Below are 22,358 nucleotides of genomic sequence, written 5' to 3' on the forward strand. Positions count from 1 at the left end.
GCGACGTCGCGCTTCATCCTCCTCCTGAGGTCCGCCAGGATCCTCTCCTCCAGCTCCCTCGCTCCCCAGTCTGCGCTGTCCCGGGTGAGAGTGCTCCTCGCGTCCCACAGGCCTTGCTTTGTCAGGGACAGCAGCAGCCACAGCAGGAACTGCGTCCCCTTGTCCACTCCGGTGGGTGCCAGCCCCAGCAGGATGTGCTGGTGACTGAGCACCGCTCCTGCTCCCAGGAGTCGCATGATGTTGTCCATTCTGCCCCACACCGCTTCGGCGAAGGGGCAGCTCCAGAACACACGCTCCTGAGTCTCCTCGACAAAACACGTGTCCCGGGGGCAGTGCGGGTTCCTGGTGAGTGAGTGTCTGTAGAAGACCTCTCTGGTCACCAGCCTCTTGTGTACGGCCATGCAGCTGAGATTCTTCAGCTTGTTGCCCAATCCCAAGACTTGTCTGGGAAGTCGCAGCCTTTTGTCGACGACCAGCTGTCCCCTCACCTCCTTGTACAGGGCTCTGGGGTTGTTGCAGAGCTCTGGCTGTCTTGTGGCCTCGTATCTCATATCTCATCGTTTTTTTTTTAGGACACAACCAATAAATAATTCTATTGGAATTCAATTTATATCTCAAAATGTAATTATAAAAATTGATGTTGATGGATAAAATAATGTTTAAACTTTTAGTAGTGTATACTCAGACATTTCAAGAGATATCAAGTACATAATAATAAAATAATAATAATAATAATAATAATAATAGAGATATAATGCTTTATAAGACAAGTAAATTATCTGTATCTTTTTAAGATGGCAGATGATAATTTCTAGCGGCTTTCTGAATATTTGTCCCACAATAGACACTTTTTGGGGGAAAAAAAGTCTTTGATGTGATGTGCTATCATGTGAACTCTTGCTCTTCAGATGGGAAGAGATTGCATTTGGTATTGCATGTAATTAGATGGTAATTCTTTTATTTGCTCTGTCCTCTTGCTAAGATGTGTTATATCAGGAAAATAAAGTATATGTGCAGTAGAGGGGGTGTAATATCTTGTTTGTTAAATAAACATAATCAGCAATTATGAACAACCATTTGTTTTGCCAAGGTTGTGAATATTATAATGCCTCTGAAGTCAAATCCAAACTTCCTGTAAGATTAAAAAAAACACGGAAATCCAGGCGGGGACCGATTTGTGTCCAGGATACTCTAGTGTAACAAATCCTGCCCCAGAAAGCGCCTCTTCTCCCCTTTTGAGCCACTGCCCACCAAAAGGTCTCTGTACGTCTCTATAGTGTCCCCATTGCTCCTGTAGACTGGGGCGCCAGTGAGCGCCCCCTGCTGGCCACACTAACACCTCTTCCAGCAGTAGCCTTAGCTTTCCCAGGTACTGACCAGGCTCACACCTGCTAAGCTTCAGTGGGCTGCCAGTGAAACACCTGCTGCCATTTCATATGTGGATGCTTACAGCATGATCCTCAAGAGACTGACACGATACAACATTTATTTATTCAGATATTTATTTTTTAATTTTCAAATACACCGGCTTTGTTCTTTCGAGATAAACAATACCTAATCAAAATAAAACTTTTATTTAAAACCCTTATTAGTGCAAATAATACAGCACAACTGCATGAGTTAAAAGAATGGAACAGGGCATGATCATACTGTACAAAGAGACCTACTGTATGCAATAAACAAATGTAAAGTGCAGAATTTTTTTTAAACCGAGTATAAGTGGACACAATTGCCACGTTTTTTTTAATTAGTGATTTGCGTTTAATAATAGATACACCGCTATACCGTCACTTAATGTACTACAATGATAATTAAAGTACTAATGCTTTGGCTTTATGTTAAGTTAAATAATATGAATCAACTAAAACAACAGCAATCACAATCTTATAATTATCAATTAATTTAATCAACTTGAATCCATCCACTGGGCCTGTCATTCCCCACACCACAGACACAGACCAGAAGCGTTGGTTACAACACGCAAACCAGACCGCGCTGAGACGCGGAGGCTGGGCAGAGGGCAGGGGGCAGGGGGAGGCTCACTCCCCAGCCAGCCTCGTCTCACTATCCCGGCCTGTTGCACTGCGGATTTGAAAGCTGCGCTTAACCGACCTTCGGCTCGGATGCATCCCGCTCTGCTCCGTGCTCTTCCGTCGAAGACAACGTCAGCCAGACTGAATGGCAAGAAAGCGACTTCGCGAATGTAAGATCCACAGAAGTCAGGACCCAGCAGCGCTGCGTGAGAGTGGAAGACACGCAGTGACGTAAAGAGGTGAAGGTCATATCAGGTCACCCTGCAGAGTGCACCGAGAGCTTGTGACCCTCCTCTCAGAAGACACTGACACCTCACAAGCGTGACCCCCAATAGTGCTGGTCCCCATGGATACAGCCGGGCAAAACGGGGCTCAGTCGAAGTTCAACAGCAGAGTCTAAAAGGCCTGTGTGCTATTCAGAACTGAGTTATTCTGAAGTAAATGGATTCAGAAGAATAGAAACACAACACCATCCAGTCAAATAAACATCACCAAGAATAAAAAGCCTAAAAAGATCTTTCATCTCAAATTTTGTGATTTCTTAAAAAATTCCTCAGGACTTTAGAAAGAGTTTGTTAAAAGTTTATAAATAATATATGTACATTTTTTATATTTCAGTATCTTTCAGAGGAGGGTATATTTATTTTATGAAAATCTGTAGCAAAAAATATTTTAACTGGTATGTTCCGTACACCAGTGTAAATGATAAATTGATTAGAAGGATTTTGTTTTATTAAAGATCTGCAAGTCACTGTTATTCAGAGAAAATAAAATACTCCATTTTATATTTACAACAGATTCTACTTGCCAAGTTGTGCAGATTCATCATAAAATCAGTATTCAGAATTGTGTGAAGTAATTTACTGGATTTGCACAGGAATAAAAAAATATGCTGAGCAACCCAAATTATATTAATTTAAGAGTGTCCTATGCTGAACCATACAGTAGTCACCCAGAGAAACGCACATCTTGTGTTGCGGGATTATTTCTCAATTTTGTTTGTCTGTTAAATCCTGTTGATCCAGTCAATGTGATGAACCACCTTCTCTTGGTCCTGCACATAGTCTGCAATCTCTGACCCATCATATCCAGAAAGTGAAAACTGGGAGAGCGTTTGAACTGGTGCGTAGCTTCGCTTTTCCTCTGAAATTCTGAAAAAAACAGGTGTGATCCTTCTTCAAAAAAATCTGTTTTGTGTTGTAAGTTACAGTCTGTAAGAAGGCCAAGTGTTCAGTTACAGATTCCTGGTCATTGTTCCACCTGTTCTTATCAGGAAGCACATCACTGTCCAAAGGGTGAAGGCAGTGTGGAACGTGTTGAAGCCAATCCCTACTCCTTTCAAGAAAAAGCTGAATGAGGTCCAATTACAAATTAAAGTGGGCTAACTGGGCTGAATGGCCTCCTCTTTTTTGTAACCATTTCATATGTTCTTATGGTCATTAGAGAGCTATTTCAAATTAACATTAGTAAGACATAGGTGTGGCCTACAAAGGTCAACAGCACAACAGAATATTCTCTATGGCTCTATAACTCAGACCGTGCAGACTGTGCAGTAGCTACAAGGGTCTTTCACAATTTGATTTCTGTCCCCATATCCTAGTGCTACAAACAAATAGCCTCTGGTACTTTTCTCAAATTAAAATGCCTGAAAATTCACAGATTTAGCAGTCTGAAAGCTAGTTTAAATGCTACAATTTGCAATCATCTCTTCCAATTGAGCAGCACCCTCTTGTTTCAGGTTCCCCCTGTGTTGTTATTTTCTTATTCAAAATACCATTACTTTCTCATGAATCCCCACACCACCAGGGTAGACAGAGCAGCAACCCCCGCTGCTTGAACATAGTAGTTTCCGAGCAGGTCATGGGCACTATGACCCCAGTCTCCCAGGTGGCTTTCAAGAGCCTGTCTCTGAGGGGATACCGACTTCTCTGGCTCCTGAGACTCTGAGGTGCCCCTGAGAGATTCTGGAGATCTCTCCAGAGACGTGTGGGAGATGTGTCCCGCATAATTGTCGCCAAAGGTGACTTGAGAGAGATGCATTTCATTCTCCCTGACATCAGAGACAGGCGAACGTTCCTCCAGGTCATTATCCAGCCATAACGCATTTTCACTCCCGTTCTTCCCTGGAACCTCAGGTTCCTGAGGCATACAAAGAGGTGGAACTCCACCCTGGATGACTTGCGGATTTATGGTGAAGTTCTTATCCCCAAAGGACGAGAAGTGATTCTCTTCAGGCTCGTTGTGAGAAGGCTCCTTAATGGAGACATTTCCAGGGGCACCAGCAGACTGGTTACAATCAGAGCAGGAGATGTGGCCTGAACTCCTCTCGAGATGATGAGAAGGAACAGAAAAGGGCTCCTCTGGGATTGGAGGATGATCCACCTGGTCGTTTGCAGCATGAAGAACCTGTGCATGAACAAATGAATGCAGTGTCCCAGGTTTACTGAGGAACTCGCCATCGTATGGGTTGGCCGAAGCCCCAGTGCTTGATGGGAAGAGGGGAATGGTAGTGGCATCGATGGCAGCTGGTCTTGTCTTCACTTGAGGGATCACCAGACCTGGGGTGCCCTGGGTCAGGTTTGTATGGACTTCGTACATCTCGGCCTTAAAGAGTTGCGACACAGGATTAGACACAACAGATTCAATTATTAGCTTACAAGTCAGTTCAACAATATTATCATAATGAATGCCGACAGCAGAATCCACATACTAAAACTCACATTTTGTGCAATAATTATTTTTGTGTTTAACCCTAAAATTGTGTCACGGAAAACACTCACTAAATTTAAAGTGTGGAGTTACTGTGAGGTGTGTTGGATGATACAAAACAGCCGGGTGGTGGAAAGGTGCTTTATAAAATATCATTACAGCTACTTGCGTCAGGGTTTGACACTAACACAGACAAGCACCTGCTCTCTAGGGATGTTATCAAATGGGGGAGCAGATCTTAACAGGTTAAAAGCAAACATGACGTGATAAACTTTGAAGCAAGAATGGCAACTTCTGACTTTCAGTCCTCGAATGACAGTGCTAAGCAAATTACATCACACCAGGGCAAGAACCCACATAAACCCTCATCGGGAAGAGTCAGGACACGAAAGGCACAGTAATGACAGCAGCTTTGATGTGGATGATGATTTGCAACTGCAGGAAACGTCCTACAGCTAAGTGGTTGCTGGTTCAAATACAGGCTGTGCCTACTCACGAGCTGTTGCCAGGAGGTGTTCCACGACTGGCTCAGAGCTGACTGCTGAATTAGTGTGCAGTCTGGTAGGGTGTCTTTAACGTGCTGCCCAACATGGGTCCTGACTCAGGACGAGCACCTTTAGGAAGGGCTGTTTCGCGTATCGGTTCCCTGCTGCCTGTGTGGACTCAACTGACCGTGTCAAAAGGAGTCGAGGATTTGACAGGACATAATATGTCAAGGAGAACACATTTGTGTTGTCTTAATCTCTCACTGAGCCTGCCTTCGTTTAATGAAAGTTGAAATTTGGTCATGTTAGTAAAAATGCCATTGCATCTTTTGATGTTTAATTTCAATGCATATGAATTTACATCCTATTTTGTTTACTAGAACAATAAGAACATAAGGAAAGTTACAAACAAGGAGACAATTCTGCTCATCTGGCCCCTTGGGTAGAGGCTAATTGATCATTTTGTTAATTAATAGCTCATTGATCCAAGGGTAGCGTGAACCAGACACAAGCAGAAAATATGTGTTGGTGCAACCAAGAACAGGAGGCACTTCTTTCCTCAAAGGGTGGGGGGAGTCTGGAAAAGCTTCCCAGCCGTCTTCTTGACGCCTGAGTGGGCAGCTTAATCTATTAACGACAAGCGCTGGCCAGTCTGGAGGCCAGGTGGATCAGATCTCCTCCTCTCGATTGCAACAGTTCGCACGTTCTTCTCGGCATCTCAACAAGACTGAGCAACTCGTTCCATACGACCGAACGATGCGAAGCCATGCGAGAGCAGCTCGAGCCGAGGGCAGAGAGAAGGGAGACTGAACCTGGCTCACCGCACTGGAGCTCCTCGCAGGAGTGCCCATCTCCGGCCCAGGAGAGAGACTGTCTTTGACGGGGGGCCGCACTTCCGCAGGCGCCGAGGGCAGGCTGGGCTCCTCCGAGAGGGAAGCCGGCAGCTGGACAGGGACAGGGAGAGGACGGGAAGGGACAGAGGGCCGGTCCACGAGGGCAGGTGTGTCGCTGTGTGCGGCCGAGGCCTGGCTGGTGTCCTCCGGGACAGTGGCAGCTGAGCACTGAGGGGGAGGAGCAACCCCGCCACCTGCAGGGCGGGAGAGGGGGCAGTCCCACCTTCGGGTTAGATTTGGTCGTCATTCAATTCAACTTTATTTGTCATTATACTTACACTGGTGCACAGTTTAGCGAAAAGTGTTTCTCATTAGTCTCTCAGGTGCAGTATATACAGTATGTACTGTAGAACAGCAGACAAGACAATAGACAGAAAATCATAATAACAATAACAGTGAAAACAACAGTATGGTGCCAGTGCAAAATGGTCAAAAACTGTGCAAACACACAAACAGAGAAAAGTATATAAACAGGACCGCAAAAGTAATACGGCGATTAATAAACAGTACAACTAGTACAGTTTTAAGTATGATTTCGGCATACATTCAGTTGTCGTGTATGTAGTGGTGTAGGAGTACAGTCACTGTGGGTACAGGAAGATGTGAGGAGAGATCATAGTATGATGGGAGGGAGTGGGGGCATCACCAGCTTGATGGCTCTTGGGAAGAAGCTAATTTGGAGTCTAGTTGTGTGCGACTGGAGCGTCCGGAACCAAGTTAAGACAAACAAGTTATGACTGGGGTGTGTGGGGTCAGACATAATTTTGGTGGCTTTTTTCAGACTCCTGGTGTTGTAGATTTCATAAATAATTTTATTGTTTTAGCACACAACCAACGGGGGGAGGGGGCTGCTTATAGTTGTTCTGCAGCACCCATCGCACAAAAATGCAACAGGCAACTAAAATTTAGAAGGCTGTGTTTTGGTTTCTATTACACAAAAAAGACATGGCTGCTCTCGAATCAGTCGGGAGAACAGCAGCCAGATGTGTTTCGCACTGTCAAGGAATGTCCTGCACCGACAGGCTGAAGGAGCTAGACTTGTGCGTTGGTGTTTCGGGAACGTCTGGGTAGACTTGTATTTGGAGCAGACATTTTGTTTCGTGTTGCCTTGTTGAAGAAAAACACGAATAAAGACTGGAGCTTTCATGTGCCACGTCTATCTCAAGTCACAGAACTGGGAGTTACGCGTCTTAACTCCTCTAATCATTAGCGGCCAAAAAACAAGCTACACTTCATTTATTTAAAGTGGCGAATCGCAGATGACAGGATTTAACTACAGCATACATATATCTCTTCAATGTAAATCTAAGTAAATATTAGGCTAAATATACTTACAGTTGGAGGCCTGAAGAGACTCATACTCATCCCTGAGCTCTTTAGCGAGACTTGGGTGGTTATCCTCTTCAAGAGCATTAATGAAAAAAACATGCCAGTCTTCTCTTCTCCTGAGGCAATCCACAAGCAACTGCATGGCAATATAATTACCAGCGCTCTCCCTCTTGGCTGTGATTTCCTCCTTCAGACATAGGTGTATAACACAGGCCTATTTTAGCACTTCTTAGTACAAGAAATGATCATCTTAGAATCAGACAGTTCATAAAACAGAAACCACAATGTAACGAATACACCCCCGCGCATAACAGGGACCTTGGCCTCCCAGGCTGAGGAGGGTCTTCTTTAGCTCAGCCGGCAAGACCCCCTGCGATGCCGGAGACCCGGGTTTGCGCCCATGCAGTGAGGGACGAGCTGGGGCAGGATCGGTGAGGGCACGAGCCCAAGAACCCGAATTCGCTACAATAACCCTGCACCAACGTGAATATTAATGTTCCTTATAGGTGCATTGCTGACACTGATAGTTATAGATGATTTGGGTTAGTTTCCAATACAGTGCTCTTCACACTCTTTCAGCTTTCGGACTGGGTCAGAACTCCCTAAGTAAAAAGGTATAAGGGGGTTTCTGAGCATTTTCTTACAGCCTAGCTGGATATTTGCTGACCAACAAAAATTAAACATGCAGGCAAGGGAAAAGATTAACTCTTAGTTGAAGAAAGAACTTCCAAGTTTGTTTATGTGTGCTGACCCACTGGGCCCAGAGTATCTCCTTTGCTTCGGGTTAATAATTTCTTCAGTTCATTTTGAAATGATGGCCTGCAGTCTTTCTGAGTCACTATCTGGCATCGCTGTGTTTGGTGAACTGGGATGTGCAGAAGGTGATGTTGATGAATGTTGAAAATTACAAGTTATCCTTCATGCAAGAGCAGGATATTATGACACCCAGTGAAGGCTCACAGTTTTCTGGTATTAAACAATATTAAACATTTTTTATTAATGTGTGTTTTGGACACAGTTCCAATGACTTCTTATCATTACATATGTCAGAGCTACCTCAGCAGGTCTAAGACTCCAGTTCTTATTTATTTAGTCTTAAACTGAAGATCTGTTTTATATTATTTACATAAATGAAAATAGGTCTCAAAAACACAGCTAGATTATATCACTGACTCTGGTTTTAAAATACAACTGAGGTCACACCTAAAAAATGTCAGACTAGAAAAGGTCAGCAAGCAGAGTTAATGTTCATAACATGCAAAAGAAAGAGTCATGCACAATCTGCATATCTGTAAAAGTGCAAGTAATCTAAATAAATTAAATTCAACAAAAATGCAATTGAAAACTCTACAAGGTCTTCCAGAATTTATTAATTTCCCTTTGCATGGCAATATTTTTTGCCATGCAAAAATGAATTAATAAATTGAGAGTGCATGATTTCTTTTCTTTTTACAATTTCTTTTCTTGACTTTATTTGCAGAATGCTATCATTGCCATTGCACAGAGCAAAGATATCTATTCCCCCATCTAAAATCTAAACAGCACCTTATACATTACAGTAGATGAATAAATACTGTATAGCTCTCAATAAAATCTGAAATATTAATAACAATCTGCTGACAAAAGTCCATACGATCAATGTTACCATATTACATGAAGAAAAACTCACCTTGTCGGAGTCAGTGAGACAGGACAGATGAGGCAGGATGTTCATCACTTTGACTTTGGACACAAACCGCGCCATATTCCTCCGCAGGTAGTCATTGTATAGCTTATCGCTTGCCAAAGTCATTCTGAATTACCTAAAAAAATCACACAAAGTTGAATGACCATGTAATTGCCAATTCATCATCCAAAGATGATTCGTTTTCACAAGTGGTGCTTTTTACTCCCAATGAGTAACTAGCAAACCTCCCTCCATACATCAGATCCAGTGAACACAAAAGGCAGATATCAGATTTGAACCAATGCAGAGTGATGAAGATCAAGAAGTAGCAGCTAAACGGACGTAAAGGTGATTTAGTTTCATGCACAACAATAAGCCTCACATTTATTTCAGGTGTTGCCTGTGAGCCGGTGACACCAAGGGAACCTCACAAATCAGAAAGCACAAAAAAAATCAGCTCAGTACTATCCACAGACATGAACAATGGACTTCCCCAGAATCTATTAAAGTGCATTCCTTAGTGTATGTGTTCAAATAAAAGTGATTTTCCATTTACTGATATTTCTTGTTGCAGAAGAATACTGAATTTCAGGTTCCTGCACAAAATATTCTTGGAGAAAAAAACATAACATTGGCGGAATTGTCACATTTCCCCCAAACACCAATTATGTCATCTGATAAAGGAGACACACCTACTATTCTATCAATTCATTCATTTCTACATTTTAACATTTGTGATCTGCATCCTAACAGGTAACTATAGCACTATGGAACAAGGAAACAAAAGCTATAATGATTTGTGCAAATAATCTCTAGGATGTCATTAAACATCTATATCAGATAAAAATAAACAACATAAATCTGTCAAAAACTACTGTACTCTTACCTGTAAGTCAAGTTGTTTTTATATTGTGCAGACACGTTATACTGTTCCTGGAAAAACAATAAAAGTAATTTTCAGTTGTAATGGATCCTGTTGACTGTTCACAAGTCTCAGCAATATGCATTTATAGTCTGAAGCAGTCGATAGGACAATCAGAGATGACTCACAGCATTATGTGTCTCTTACTGCCAGCTGCAGAGTGATTTCACAGTGATTTATAAGTGTGGGCAGGCACAGCACACCACTCTCGCTACTGCAGTCTATGTTACAGTTCATAAGAATGACAGTACAGATTAATGGGGGTTTCCATCAAGAGGAAGTCTGGCCCGCTTCACCATGAAAGTGGGAAATCCCTTTCAGGAGAAGCTGACAAAGCACTGTGTTTTCACCTTTTTTTAAAGTTGCACTTTCACTTTCACAAGAAATAGGAATGATGAAATTCCTCAGAATACTCAGAAGTAATACAGATCAATTCAGGAGTCTGTCAATCATTTTAGACAATATTGACTGTTGGCTATTCTTATCTGTCAAGTATTTATCATAATGATGATCATATTCTGTGCAGACCATTGAATTTTCAGGGCTGTTGCACCCCAATTGAAATCTATACTTTTACTTTTCTTGAAGTAATTTATTTTATTTTATCATATATCTTAGATTAGGTTTTTTTATATCAATGGCATTCAAGATGTAAAAGTCTACTGGGTGTTCACAAAGCATTCTTACAGAACAGTTATCTAAAAACCTTAGCTGGATGTCTACTCTTTGCAGTAGTTTCTAGATATGTTCTGACTTTTGAAAGAAAAATACAAGAGATTTAATAATACATAAAATTCTGTGGATACACATTTGACCACACAGCCAGTGCTTGTGGGTGAGTTCAGATATGATTCGAAAGTTCATTTTCTCTGCAAGATTTGTTATTTTCCTAAAACAGAACACAAAACAACTTTACTGCTAAAGCAAAACTGTTATCAACTCATTATGTACAAAAGTCAATTACTTTTGCTTTTTTGTCCTCTATGGAAAATAAGTTGAAAACCCTTCAGTCTCTAAAATAGAACCCATATATCATGGAAAGAGATAAAGCTGTAAAAGAATGGCTACATGTGTGAAAATGACAAAGGAGTGCACATATTAAAGAGGTCTGAGCAAGATTCAAGCAAATTAACTCTGTGTCACTCATATGGATAATCTGCGTTTAGGAAAGCCAGTGAAATTGTGTGCTTTCTAATTTTTACCCATTCTTGGGGATCTTTATAAAACTGTTTTTATTTTCCAAAGGAAATAATAAATGTGTTTATCATTTTAATCATGTTCCAAAAAACATTCAAATCAGGCTTTGACCTCTGATTTAAATCAGAAGTTCAGATCTCAGGCCAAGACACTAAGAGCAGTGCTGAACCAGACCTGCTGAAAGACTTTTGCCTTTTTTAAAAGAACCTCTTATACAGTATTACATGAGATATAAAACAAGACCCAGAAAGCAAAGTGCATACTACAGAACACATACAATACTAAACATCTGAATGACTAACTTAACCTTGTGCATAATTATTTCCTAAGAAAAGAGTGTGGTCCTAAAAACTGTTGTCTTTAAGACTTGTTACATGTTTGCAATAATTTACATTCTTTCAGACTAGGACCAGGAGTCTGTCACTCGGTTCCCAGAGATCTGTGATATCTTTTCACTTTTCAGTACAAATGCCAGGTTTTCAGTTTTAACCTTAAATGGGAGTTTGAAATCTAATCACTGTCTTAATCAGTCTGATTGTTAAGATATTTACAAGCAAAAAGGTGAAAGTCCATAACAGAGCCATTACAGCTCAGCTCAGACCAGAGCTCATCCTGGTTTCCATAGCAATAAAGAACTAGAGAGCATGTGACCCCCAACCTGGACACAGTTCTAGACAGGTTTCTTCTAGACACAGTTCGAGTCTGGAAGTTTGCATCAATACTAATGTGATTATTCGGACTTCATTGACGATTGCTGATGCTGACATTTTTGCACAGGTTGTCCTGTGATACAATACAGAACTGCTGTTGTGTGCTTCCATTAACAACCACCCGCCTAAAACTGAACGCACTACTGGAAAAACAGAAAACTTTTTTCAAATAGTGTCGGTATTTTCAGATCCCTTCTGCTGCGTGAACTTGTGATGTCATCTAGAACTACATCACGAACAGTGATAAATACCACAGGCCATTCCTTCTTATCTCTTCCTCTCCTTCATGACGGCCAGGTTCTTGTCTCCCTGTGCTTGTGACAGGCCGTCTCCAGACGGGACAAGAGTGAGTTTCTGTGGAGGGGCGTGGTATTTTACACTGGTGTCCCTAACACCGCTCCAGTTAGATAACATAAGATCACATTATTGGCCACATACAGTTTCTTGCATTAGGCATTCATTTTTTCGCATACCCCAGCTTGCTCTCCATGAGACACACAGACACAGACAGGGAGAGAGCAGCTGGGGGTCAGAGCGCAGGGTCAGCCATTTATACAGCACCCCTGGAGCAGTTGGGGTTAAGGGCCTTGCTCAGGGGCCCATGGAGTAGGATTCCTGTGCCGGCCAAGGGATTTGAACTGGCCACAGAGCCACTGCTCCGCCCCCCCAAAAAAATTGTGCCCGAACTGGCTATTGAACTCAGATCACCTAGACAGAACCCCCATCATCTAACCCACTGTACCAACGGGCTGCTCAGAAGAGGAATGACGCTCGAAAGCATTATGGGATTGTGTTACTTTTTGCATCCTACAGTTTTCCAAAATACACAATGTTAAACAATATCCACAGGCCATGTTCAAGACCGCATTCATTTCACTCTGGAACACACTGTTTAATATTTAGTGCCAAGGGGAACAATTCATGCCCTCGGAATGCTCCGAAGAGATAAGCTCTGCCAAGTAATAGAAATATATCCTATTAAAGGACTTGTTTTCCATGTCGTTCATCATTTACCACAGGGCAGCTGCGCGCCCTCTAACTAAAACTTAAATGTCAAGCAAAAGATTCAAAACCTTTAACATGAACTCTGAAAACTCAGTAAAAAAAGAATTTAAAACAATAGCGGTGTACAATGGAAATGGAAAACATACAAATGTCATTTAAATTTCATTTTAAAGTGAAGTGTGAGCCTGTTAGTTTATGCGTCCAGGAGAAAAAATACGTAGCCCAAGTCATATGATTTCAGAGCAATGCTATGTGCTTCATGTGTGATACTGGAGTCAAGTTAAAACTGACTAAATGGTAACGAGTATGCATTTCAACAGCTATTCGAAAAGGTGATTTTAATTAATGCAAGCACAGTAATTAATAGTAAACTGTAGCTGGTCATCAGCATGTAAGGGACAGGCCACAGCCTGGAGGGCAGTCTGTCACTCCACTGGCAAAGGATCCTATTCTGACATCAGTGGCTCTACAGCAGCACAAGAAATCCCTGGAAAGAAAACACACACATCGGCAGGAGGCCTTCTGCTCCCTCTGGACAAGAGAAAGGTGCCATCTTCAGTGGGCCAGAGGCCATGTGAACATCTGCTGCCAAGACAGTATTGAAGTTTGGTGTGCACTGATGAATGCTGTTCTGATATTTGCAGACTTGCCGTAAGACTGTGGAGATATCAGGGTGAGTGTGTAGCCGACTGTTGTGTTGTTCAAGGCAGCTGTGGAAGATCCCACCTATTCTGACAAAAGACTTTTCAACAAACAAAAACCTTTAGAACAGAGTGACTGCCATTACCTACAGCCCCCAGTGACACTTACTTACATATACAAACAAACCAATAAAGAACCCACGTGAACGCAGTTTTCCAAACTATTATGTATTTATAGAATTACAGAATAATTCTCAGGATGTGAACTTTTACTACATGCGTGTTTTTGGTGGCCTCTAGTGGCAGATCCTTCATAATTGCAGTCCGTTCACGGAGCAACCTATCAAACAAGTAAAAAAAATCACATCCTTACACTTAAGATAGCACTTTTCTCTACACTTCATTCAAAGCGCTTTACAGGTCATGGGGACTCCCTTCCACCACCACCACCGGTGTGCAGCCCCATCTGGATGATGCGACAGCAGCCCATACTGCGCTCACAGTACACTCACCACACGGCAGCTCTCAGTGGGGAGGAGAGTGATGAAGCCAGTTCATAGATGGGTATTATTAGGATTTACCATGAAAGTAAAGGCCAGGGGAAAATCTGGCCAGGACACCGGGGTTACACCTCTACCCTTTCCGAGAAACGCCCTGGGATTTTTAATGACCACAGAGAGTCAGGACCTCAGTTTTACGTCTCATCCGAAGGCAGGTCCCCTGTCTACAGTATAGAGTCCCTTTACTACACTGAGGCATTAGGACCCACACAGACCGCAGGGTGAGCACCCCCTACTGGCCTCACTAACACATCTTCCAGCAGCAACCTGAGCTTTCCGAGCTACTGACCAGACTCACACCTGCTGAGCTTCAGAGGTTTGCCAGTTGTGAGTTGCGGGGTGATACAGTATAATTTTTATTTTAGATAGCCCTTTCCATTCCATATCTTTACAATGAAACAAAATGTGGGCAAAAAAAAGTTTCCGAAATGTCATTACACCTGAATGCTGTGTTTTTGTGTGCCTCAAATTAAATAAGGTGGTCACCTCTAAGGCAAGCCCGCATTCTGCAGGCAGATCCCAGAGGTGCATAGACATGTGGCTGGAAACAACATTTCACGTTTCTCAACATAGGAAACTGAGATCCTGTTAGTACGTGTTCGTGATCTCAGCTCATCGAGGAGCAGGTAACAGAGAGACAGAGAGAGCTCTCCCACAGTCATGCTCGCTACTGTAGCTCTGCTCTGAGGATGTGCTGGTTCACTGCTGTAACAAACTACAGCAAAGCTTAACTCCTTCTTTCCAAAGGTTCACTCTCAGCCCCCCAAATAAATGATCATAAAGGTTAATTAAAACAATTGTTACATATATTTCATATAGGTATTGTATATAATCACAGAATTATATAGAATTTCTCTCTATAAAACACACAGACAGGGAGAGAAGCTTGGGGTCGGAGCACAGGGTCAGCCATTTATACAGCACCCTTGGAGCATTTGGGGTGAAGGCCCTTGCCCAGGGGCCCAATGGAGTAGGAGTCCTCTGCTGGCCGTGGGATACAAACCAGCAACCTGCCAGCCACAGGCACAGCAACCCCACACCCTATACTCAACTAAATTGAGCATATACTGTATATACCATGCACATAGTTCAGAATTTACTTTGTACTGCAGATAAAGTTTTGTGGCTTTATTCTCACTAAACTTACAAAAAGGGACTGGGGACGGACTAGTACTATGAAAGCAACTCTGAATGGAAACACATACTCAGGTTTTTTTTTAACCCAAGCAAGAGTGCATTAAGAAAGCTGGAATCCATCCAGCTATTTCATTCCATTTTCCTGTGTTAGAAAATTAACCACTAACTGAAAAGAATTCTACAACACAAACACACAGCGTTCGAGCCACTCTGACACTTAAAAACACTCTGTCTGAATTACTTTCAATGTCACGAACAGAAATGATAAGAGCTGAAAAAAAAAGATGTGTTGCTAACAACAGTGCTACGAGAACGGACTTGGTTCATTCAGTTATTTCAACCACAGGGCAGGGCAGGTCTCAGTTTGCTGTACTTCACCATTCTCCATATTTCTGAGCCAAAGGGTTCTGAAGATAAAGTCTGGATGTGTGCAGATGACACTTGAATAAAATATCTGTTGAGGCTTACTGTTGCAAAGAGCAAGAGACACCAGGAGAAATCTCAATTATGTGCTTTTAATTGACTCACACACAGTGATAGGTGTGGAATATTGTTTTGATAAACACTGGTAGTCTTCCACTCTGCATCTGTGACCAGAGCACAACAAATACAGTCAGCTAACAGGCATTGGGAAGCAAATGCCAGGAAAACAGTTCGGAATAACTTGTGAAACCCAACCTGTATTCCTTTGGAAGGTGGCAGTAAACTGGAATACCTAGGAAAATTCCACAGGAACACAAGTGGAATATGCAAACTACAAAAATATGGTATCCCCAAATTTAACCCAGGACCCCAGAGATACTGTTAAAGGCAGATGTGCTAATCACTATGCCTATGTGTGGTGCAGAGATTACCCTTTAATTTATCAACTATTATTCCACAAACTTTAGCAATATAAAAATATTGTGACCGACTCTTTGAAAGAGGTTCTTTCATTGCTCACCTAATACGGTCAGGGATTAAGATGCCACAAAAAGCTAAAACAGTCTGTGATATTCAAGGCACAGAAGCAACAGAGAGAAACATGCTTGGTCATGCAAGAAGCACTGACATACGAAAACACCGGTGTTCGCAAGGAACAGAAACCGAGGATCAGTGAGGATTTCAAGAGGAAACAACTGATTCAAGGTTAGAACAAATGCAACGGTACTGTAAACTGCTTATTAAAATTCTGACATTTCTGGGTGGTCATGGAAGCTTATATTCTTAAAAACGGTAGCAGGCTGGAATGATTCCATAAGTTGAATGAGCACCACGGTGCAGTAAGCTTTATTGCTGTCGAAACAATAACATTTGCAATAAAGCGAACAGGACCAACCTGACTAGCGGCTGAATTCTAAAACCCCCTGGCAGTCTTAAACATTAATCTGAATTCTGAACGCACCAGGAAAAAAAATAACGTTGTGTGCCACATTATCAGGGCTTCATTTAATTTGAACTGCATTACATTTTTTCTCCTCGAGCAACTATGCAAATGTCCTAATATACTGTACAACAAATTGCCTGCTCTCGTCAAAAATAAGATCAGGGAATGTCAAGAGTTTCTTTTCATTGGCGCAACAGATGAACAATAGGCGCTCCATCCGTCATTGTAGTCATCTTCCCCCCACATCTTCCCTCTCCCTCTCCCTCTTTTGAGCTACTTGCGCACTGTCAATACCAGTGTTTCTTTACCTGAGTCTTACGAAGCTGTAAAAATATTGCTACCGTATACCAGCTCTTGGCATTGAAGCGTGTTAAAATGACGACCTGGCCCTGAGAAAAAAAAAGTTCAAGTTCAAAGCTCAACTGCGTATTTATTTTTACAGCACCTCAAAATAATTCCTCAGCTAAGAGTTCTCTCTTTGCACAGACAAGTGGCCTTCTCTCGTGAAATCGACTGTTTGCGGAGCTGTCTAATATTAATTTTGAAGAAAGAAACTTCAGGGGAAATAAGGAACATGAAAACTGATTCAGTAGTTTCTTTTGGGAGAATCTACTGCTGTACTCTCTGCTATGTACAGTAAGTATGGGATCTAATCTGATACACTTGGAACCCGCTACTTAATAGCCTACAGAACTAAGTAAAACTGCAGTTTGCTATATAAACAAGTATATTTTATATTGGTGGCGACTTTAGCGAACATTACTACTCACAGCTAAATGTTAGCGTTTTCCTTTCCGTACAATGATATCGAAACTTGTTTCATAAACCTTTAGAATATCGTAGGTTTCTAAGGTCCTATTAGATTATTTTTAATTATTAACGCCAGCATATCGGAATTAAATCACTGCCACCTTGTCTCCCGAAATGTCGGGCGCCCGTAATGCCCTTGTAACCGCCCAACTTAAAACTGTTGAAATTCGCAAATAGAGAAAAACAATATACTTTACAGTTTGACAGTAAGAAAACGCACAGCCGGTCCCGACGTACTCGGTGGGGAAAAAACACACTGTCAACTACATAAACTGAAATTAACTGCGGAAATCATTTTCGAAAATGTGCGTCCGGCAGCATTAAAAGACAATATGAATGAAGTCGCGTTTTGTTCATGATCTCCTACCTTACAAGAGCCGAAGAGCAACGCGAAGACTTGCTCGCCTGATGCTGGCAGACGCCCGGAGCCGTGACTTTGCCCGTGCCCGAGCCGCGGCGCTCTCTTGCCCCGCCCAGCGCTCCTGCCGTCTGGCTGAGGCGTGGGAGTGGAGCAGACTGCTGTCGGTCAAAAGTTGTTGCGAGCCTCGAGGTTAAGGACAAGCAAATGTAACCTTCCTGGAAAGTTTCCGGCGGCTGCGAACAAAATGTTTAGCTCTGTAAAAGTATTACGGTTCTCGAGAACCTCGAAGAGACAAATAAGTTGCAAGGTGCAAGGTAAGAAAACAAGGAGCCGACCCCCCACGAGAATCGGGCCATAAACCCCCACAAGGTGACCTTTAATTCTCAGTGCTCCAGCACCCGTGCCAGGATTTATTCATGAGGACCAGAAGCGCACATTTAACCAGGACTAGTTTAAAGAGACCAGTATACGCCCCTGAGTTGTGGGGCTTCGTGGTTATTTCTTTTCTTTTCAGTTTGAATCGCGGGGTAGTGGCGCAAAAGAAAAGGTATCTCGAAAAGATGAGTGAACGAAAACGCACAAGGCAACAGGCTGTCTTGGAGCTCAGCAGTGAAATAATGGCTAGCAACACGGCATAGGAAGCACTTCACAAAAAGAGCGAGGTAACGTAGAAAAGGTGACCCAGCCACGCTGAAAGTGACTCTCTGGAAAAGTTTCAGGAAAATCTGGAACCGGTTTTCTACCAGCTAACAAATGACCAAGCAGGGCTGGTCTCTTCTCATTCGCCAGTTTATCCTCCTGTCTTTGGATTAGGCACCTGAGATAGCTGTTTCTACTGTTTGGAAAATCATTCGCTAAAAAGGCAGAAAAAGCCGAACCAGGAAGCTACAAAAACTACAGCCAGACAAGATTATACATACGACGGCAATATTGGGTATAATTAGCATGTGTTAAGAAAGTGCAAATCTTCCTTAATGAACTTGCTAGATTTCTTTGAACAGCAAAAAATCTTGATGGAGAATATGATACTGTATATGTAGATTTCTAGGAAACATCTGATAATGTCTCATATATAGCAATCCATGGCAGACTAAGACCATGTCCCAACTCTCACACCTGCACGCTGAGCCCTTCCTCCAAGTCCACATTTCTGTGATGGAGAGCAAGTGTGGACTGGATTCAAGGAGCACAGTTCTACAAATATTGCCAGCAGCCATGTCGCCCTCCCACTCACAACTGTCCCACCACTGAAGCTCAGCAGGTGTGAGCCTGGTCGGTACCTGGATGGGAGACTCCTGGGAAAGACAGATAGATACTTTATTGATCCCGTGAGGGAAATTGCAGTGCAACAGCAGCTTAACACACACAACACAGCCACAGTGTAACGAATGATACAACAATAATAATAGTACAATACAATCAGTACAGTGAGGGGTGCACTAAAAGAGTTACTCACAGTCCGGACACACAAAGAACAAACTAGAACAGGACAGTACGCAGAAAAATCGTATCACACATATGAAAATAAATATAGATGTAAGTATAGATATAGATATAAATATAAATGTATTGCACGGGTCCCTGGCATATATTGCACAAAAAACGGTTGTAAACGAGAAAAGAAAAGAAAGAGAACAGATGTAGCAGGAGATGTGTAGATTCGTTCAGTCCAGAAACAGGTCACTGTCAATGTTGCCTCTGCCCAGACGCAAGGTGGAGGCGTTGTACAGTCTTATGGCAGACGGCAAGAATGACCTCCTGTAGCGCTCCCTGTCGCACCATGGATGGATCAGTCCATTGCTGAACGTGCTCTTCATTCCTGCAAGCCTGTCATAGAGGGGATGGGAGAAGTTGTCCATGATGGCCTCTAGTTTGGACACCATTCTCCTCTCAGCCACTACCTCCAAGGGGTCCAGGTCAGACCCAATGACAGAGCTTGCTCTCCTGATGAGCTTGTTCAGCCTTTTAGAATCCACTGCTCTAATCCCAGGGCCCCAGCACACCACTGCGTAGAAAATGGCGCTCGCTACCACCGACTGATAGAACATATGAAGTATCTTACTACATACATTAAAGGACCTGAGCCTCCTCAAGAAGTAAAGTCGGCTCTGTCCCTTCTTATAGATGGCCTCGATGTTCTTAGACCATTCCAGCAAGCTAAGGTTGCTGCTGGAAGAGGTGTTAGTGGGGCCAGGAGGGGGTGCTCACCCTGCAGTCTGTGTGGGTTCTAATGCCCCAGTACAGTGATGAGGATACTCTACTGTAAAGAGGTAATGTCCTTCAGATGAGACTCTATAATCAAAATATATTTATCTACAGAAGGTAACAACTGACAGCATATACAGTAGACATGGTACAGGAAATCAAGCACAAATCACAGAATGCATCGGCTAATGTCCAGCTTTCTGGGAATGCGACAGATCCATTCCATCAACTAACAGTTCTCCCCGACTTGAACAAACAGAGACCTGGAGTTAGCTGTAAAGCCAAGACGTTGGACACTGTGTAGTGCTTTGAGGACCTGTTGGGAGTTGGGGTCGAGTACCCGCTGGCCCTTCGACGAACAGCTGGGCAGAAGCAGCTGTGGAACACAATGTTTGAGGGTGCTGGTGTTGCCAGTCATATGATTCCCCCCTGCAGTTCCCAAGGTGTTCCATGGGATTAAGGTTTAGACCCCCATCAGTGTTGACAGTACAGTGCTATCACAAACAAGGCATTCTCATGGACATAATGCCCTTCACAAACACCAACAGGCCCTCTCTGCCACGAGCAATGTCCTCACTTTCTCAATTCACCCAGTGTAGCCGAGCTCGTTCGGATACGGTGACGTCAGTGCCCTCACTGCGCGTAGCAGGGACCCGGGTTCGCGCCCCAGGTGTTGGGGGACGGAACCGCGACGATCACACCAGCAAGTCAGGCAATCCGGTGTACATTGACGGCTCTGTCAGGAACTGGCTGCCCTGTCTTTCGAGCTTCTCTGTCCCGTGACATTTTCTCCGGGTTGGGCGTTCTAGTCAATGAAACTGTATTTATCTTCGGGGTGAAATATTGCAAGAATAAAACAGATTTCCTGTTCGGTCTGGCAAAAGTGGTCATAAGAATAGGAAAAAATAAACTTTTACTAGTGATGTTGTAGTAATTTTTAAAGTTATCGATTATTTCATCAGGACTCCGTGTTGAATGTACTCTTCATAAATTAACTCACAAGTAGGAAATTTTTCAAGAGCACTTGGAGGGTTGAACAGTGTTTTGTGTGTGATTAAGGATAGGAATTGCAAAATTAATTGTAAAATTATGTAGCAAACGTATATATGAATGTAATGTATTTTTGTAAATAATGTAATTCACTGTATAATGTGTTTTAATGTAACTTTTTTGAATGTTTTTTTATTTTAAAATTTTGATGATTAAAGATAATTTGTTTTAAAGTTTTGTATTTTTGTTCAACAAACATGGTGATTAAAGTAGTTCACACCACGTACGCATTACACTGTATAAACTACCATATATATACACTGTATATAATAGGCGACCCCTGCTGGCCGAGAGAGCAGTTCGTGTGCAACTCAAGGATCGTTCGTGTGCAACTCTTTGGAAAGGAGCTGCTTTCCAAATCGCATTGCGTGCCTGGATGTTGGCGACTGTGCGACTGTGCTCCCTTCAGTTGCCTGGCCCTGCTCTTGCCCCGCACTGCAGCAGGACAAAGAAACTGCACGGAGGAGCACCAGGCAAGTCTTCACCAGACAAAAACCTCCGGTGCACAGCACACTGCAAACATTTCGGGGCTGTCGCGTGTTTATTTCAGCACATCAAGCGCGCGGCGCCTCCGCCCTCTTGTGGCCTTGCGGCGTCAGAGCAAGAGGCTCCTTCTCGCTGCCCTTCCGCTGTGTTGCAGGGCCCCGAGAGGGAACCCGGAGCGCGCACTTTGTGGGGGGGCGGGGGACCGCGTTCGCGCTCTGCCCCCGGTCTCTTGCACGAGCACTAAATTCAATTTCAATTCAATTCTACTAATACTAAATAAGGATATTAAATAGGGCACTATATCTATGGAGAACAGCCAGCGATTTTGTCAGCTACATTGACTAATACGTGATGACCAGACGTCCTATTTTTCAAACCTAAGATATCGGTCTGATCGGGATTTATAAAATACCAAAAATTGTCCGGGATTTTTGTTTTGCTCGTTACTCAGACTGTGTAAACAAACATAGGCCTACACATTTTCGTTTGTTCCATGCACTACCGGTAGATGTTTTAAACTTACACACAGCGTAGCTTGAAAAGGGTTTTTTTTGTGTGTGTGGCTGATTTTATGGCCGTGAGAAATAACACTGTTTAACTTGTTTCATTATATTTAATGTTTCGTTAAAATTGGTCATTTTTGCAACCAATGAGGACTTCTCCTAAGTTATGACGTCTTCATTTTTTTCCTCAGATGTTAAGACTTTTGTTGTGTTAAAATGAAACAAAAAAAACGAAGTTTAAAATGGGCTATATTTTTGTTTTTTCCTCGTTTGCCATTATGGAACAGATA

The 22,358-nt window shown here is 42.8% G+C and overlaps 1 protein-coding gene across 2 annotated transcripts; it reads right to left on the minus strand.

Moving 5' to 3' along the window:
- Nucleotides 1–1,484: 1,484 nt before the first annotated feature.
- Nucleotides 1,485–18,538, minus strand: LOC107076971 (mitochondrial antiviral-signaling protein-like). 2 transcript variants are annotated; one of them, XM_015343798.2, is made up of 7 exons: nt 17,831–18,538; nt 16,962–17,042; nt 10,002–10,048; nt 9,119–9,251; nt 7,456–7,636; nt 6,049–6,314; nt 1,485–4,637 (listed from the first exon to the last, which is right to left on the minus strand). In XM_015343798.2, exons 4-7 carry the CDS (start codon nt 9,239–9,241, stop codon nt 3,810–3,812), a joined length of 1,398 nt encoding a protein of 465 aa, XP_015199284.2. In that variant the 5' UTR covers nt 9,242–9,251; nt 10,002–10,048; nt 16,962–17,042; nt 17,831–18,538; the 3' UTR covers nt 1,485–3,809. The 2 variants fall into 2 exon arrangements, with proteins under 2 accessions (XP_015199284.2, XP_015199282.2); XM_015343796.2 differs by lacking the exon at nt 16,962–17,042.
- Between the last annotated feature and the right edge of the window lie 3,820 nt (nt 18,539–22,358).

The sequence above is a fragment of the Lepisosteus oculatus genome, chromosome 1, assembly GCF_040954835.1.
Source record: "Lepisosteus oculatus isolate fLepOcu1 chromosome 1, fLepOcu1.hap2, whole genome shotgun sequence".
Classification (NCBI taxonomy): Eukaryota; Metazoa; Chordata; class Actinopteri; order Semionotiformes; family Lepisosteidae; genus Lepisosteus; species Lepisosteus oculatus.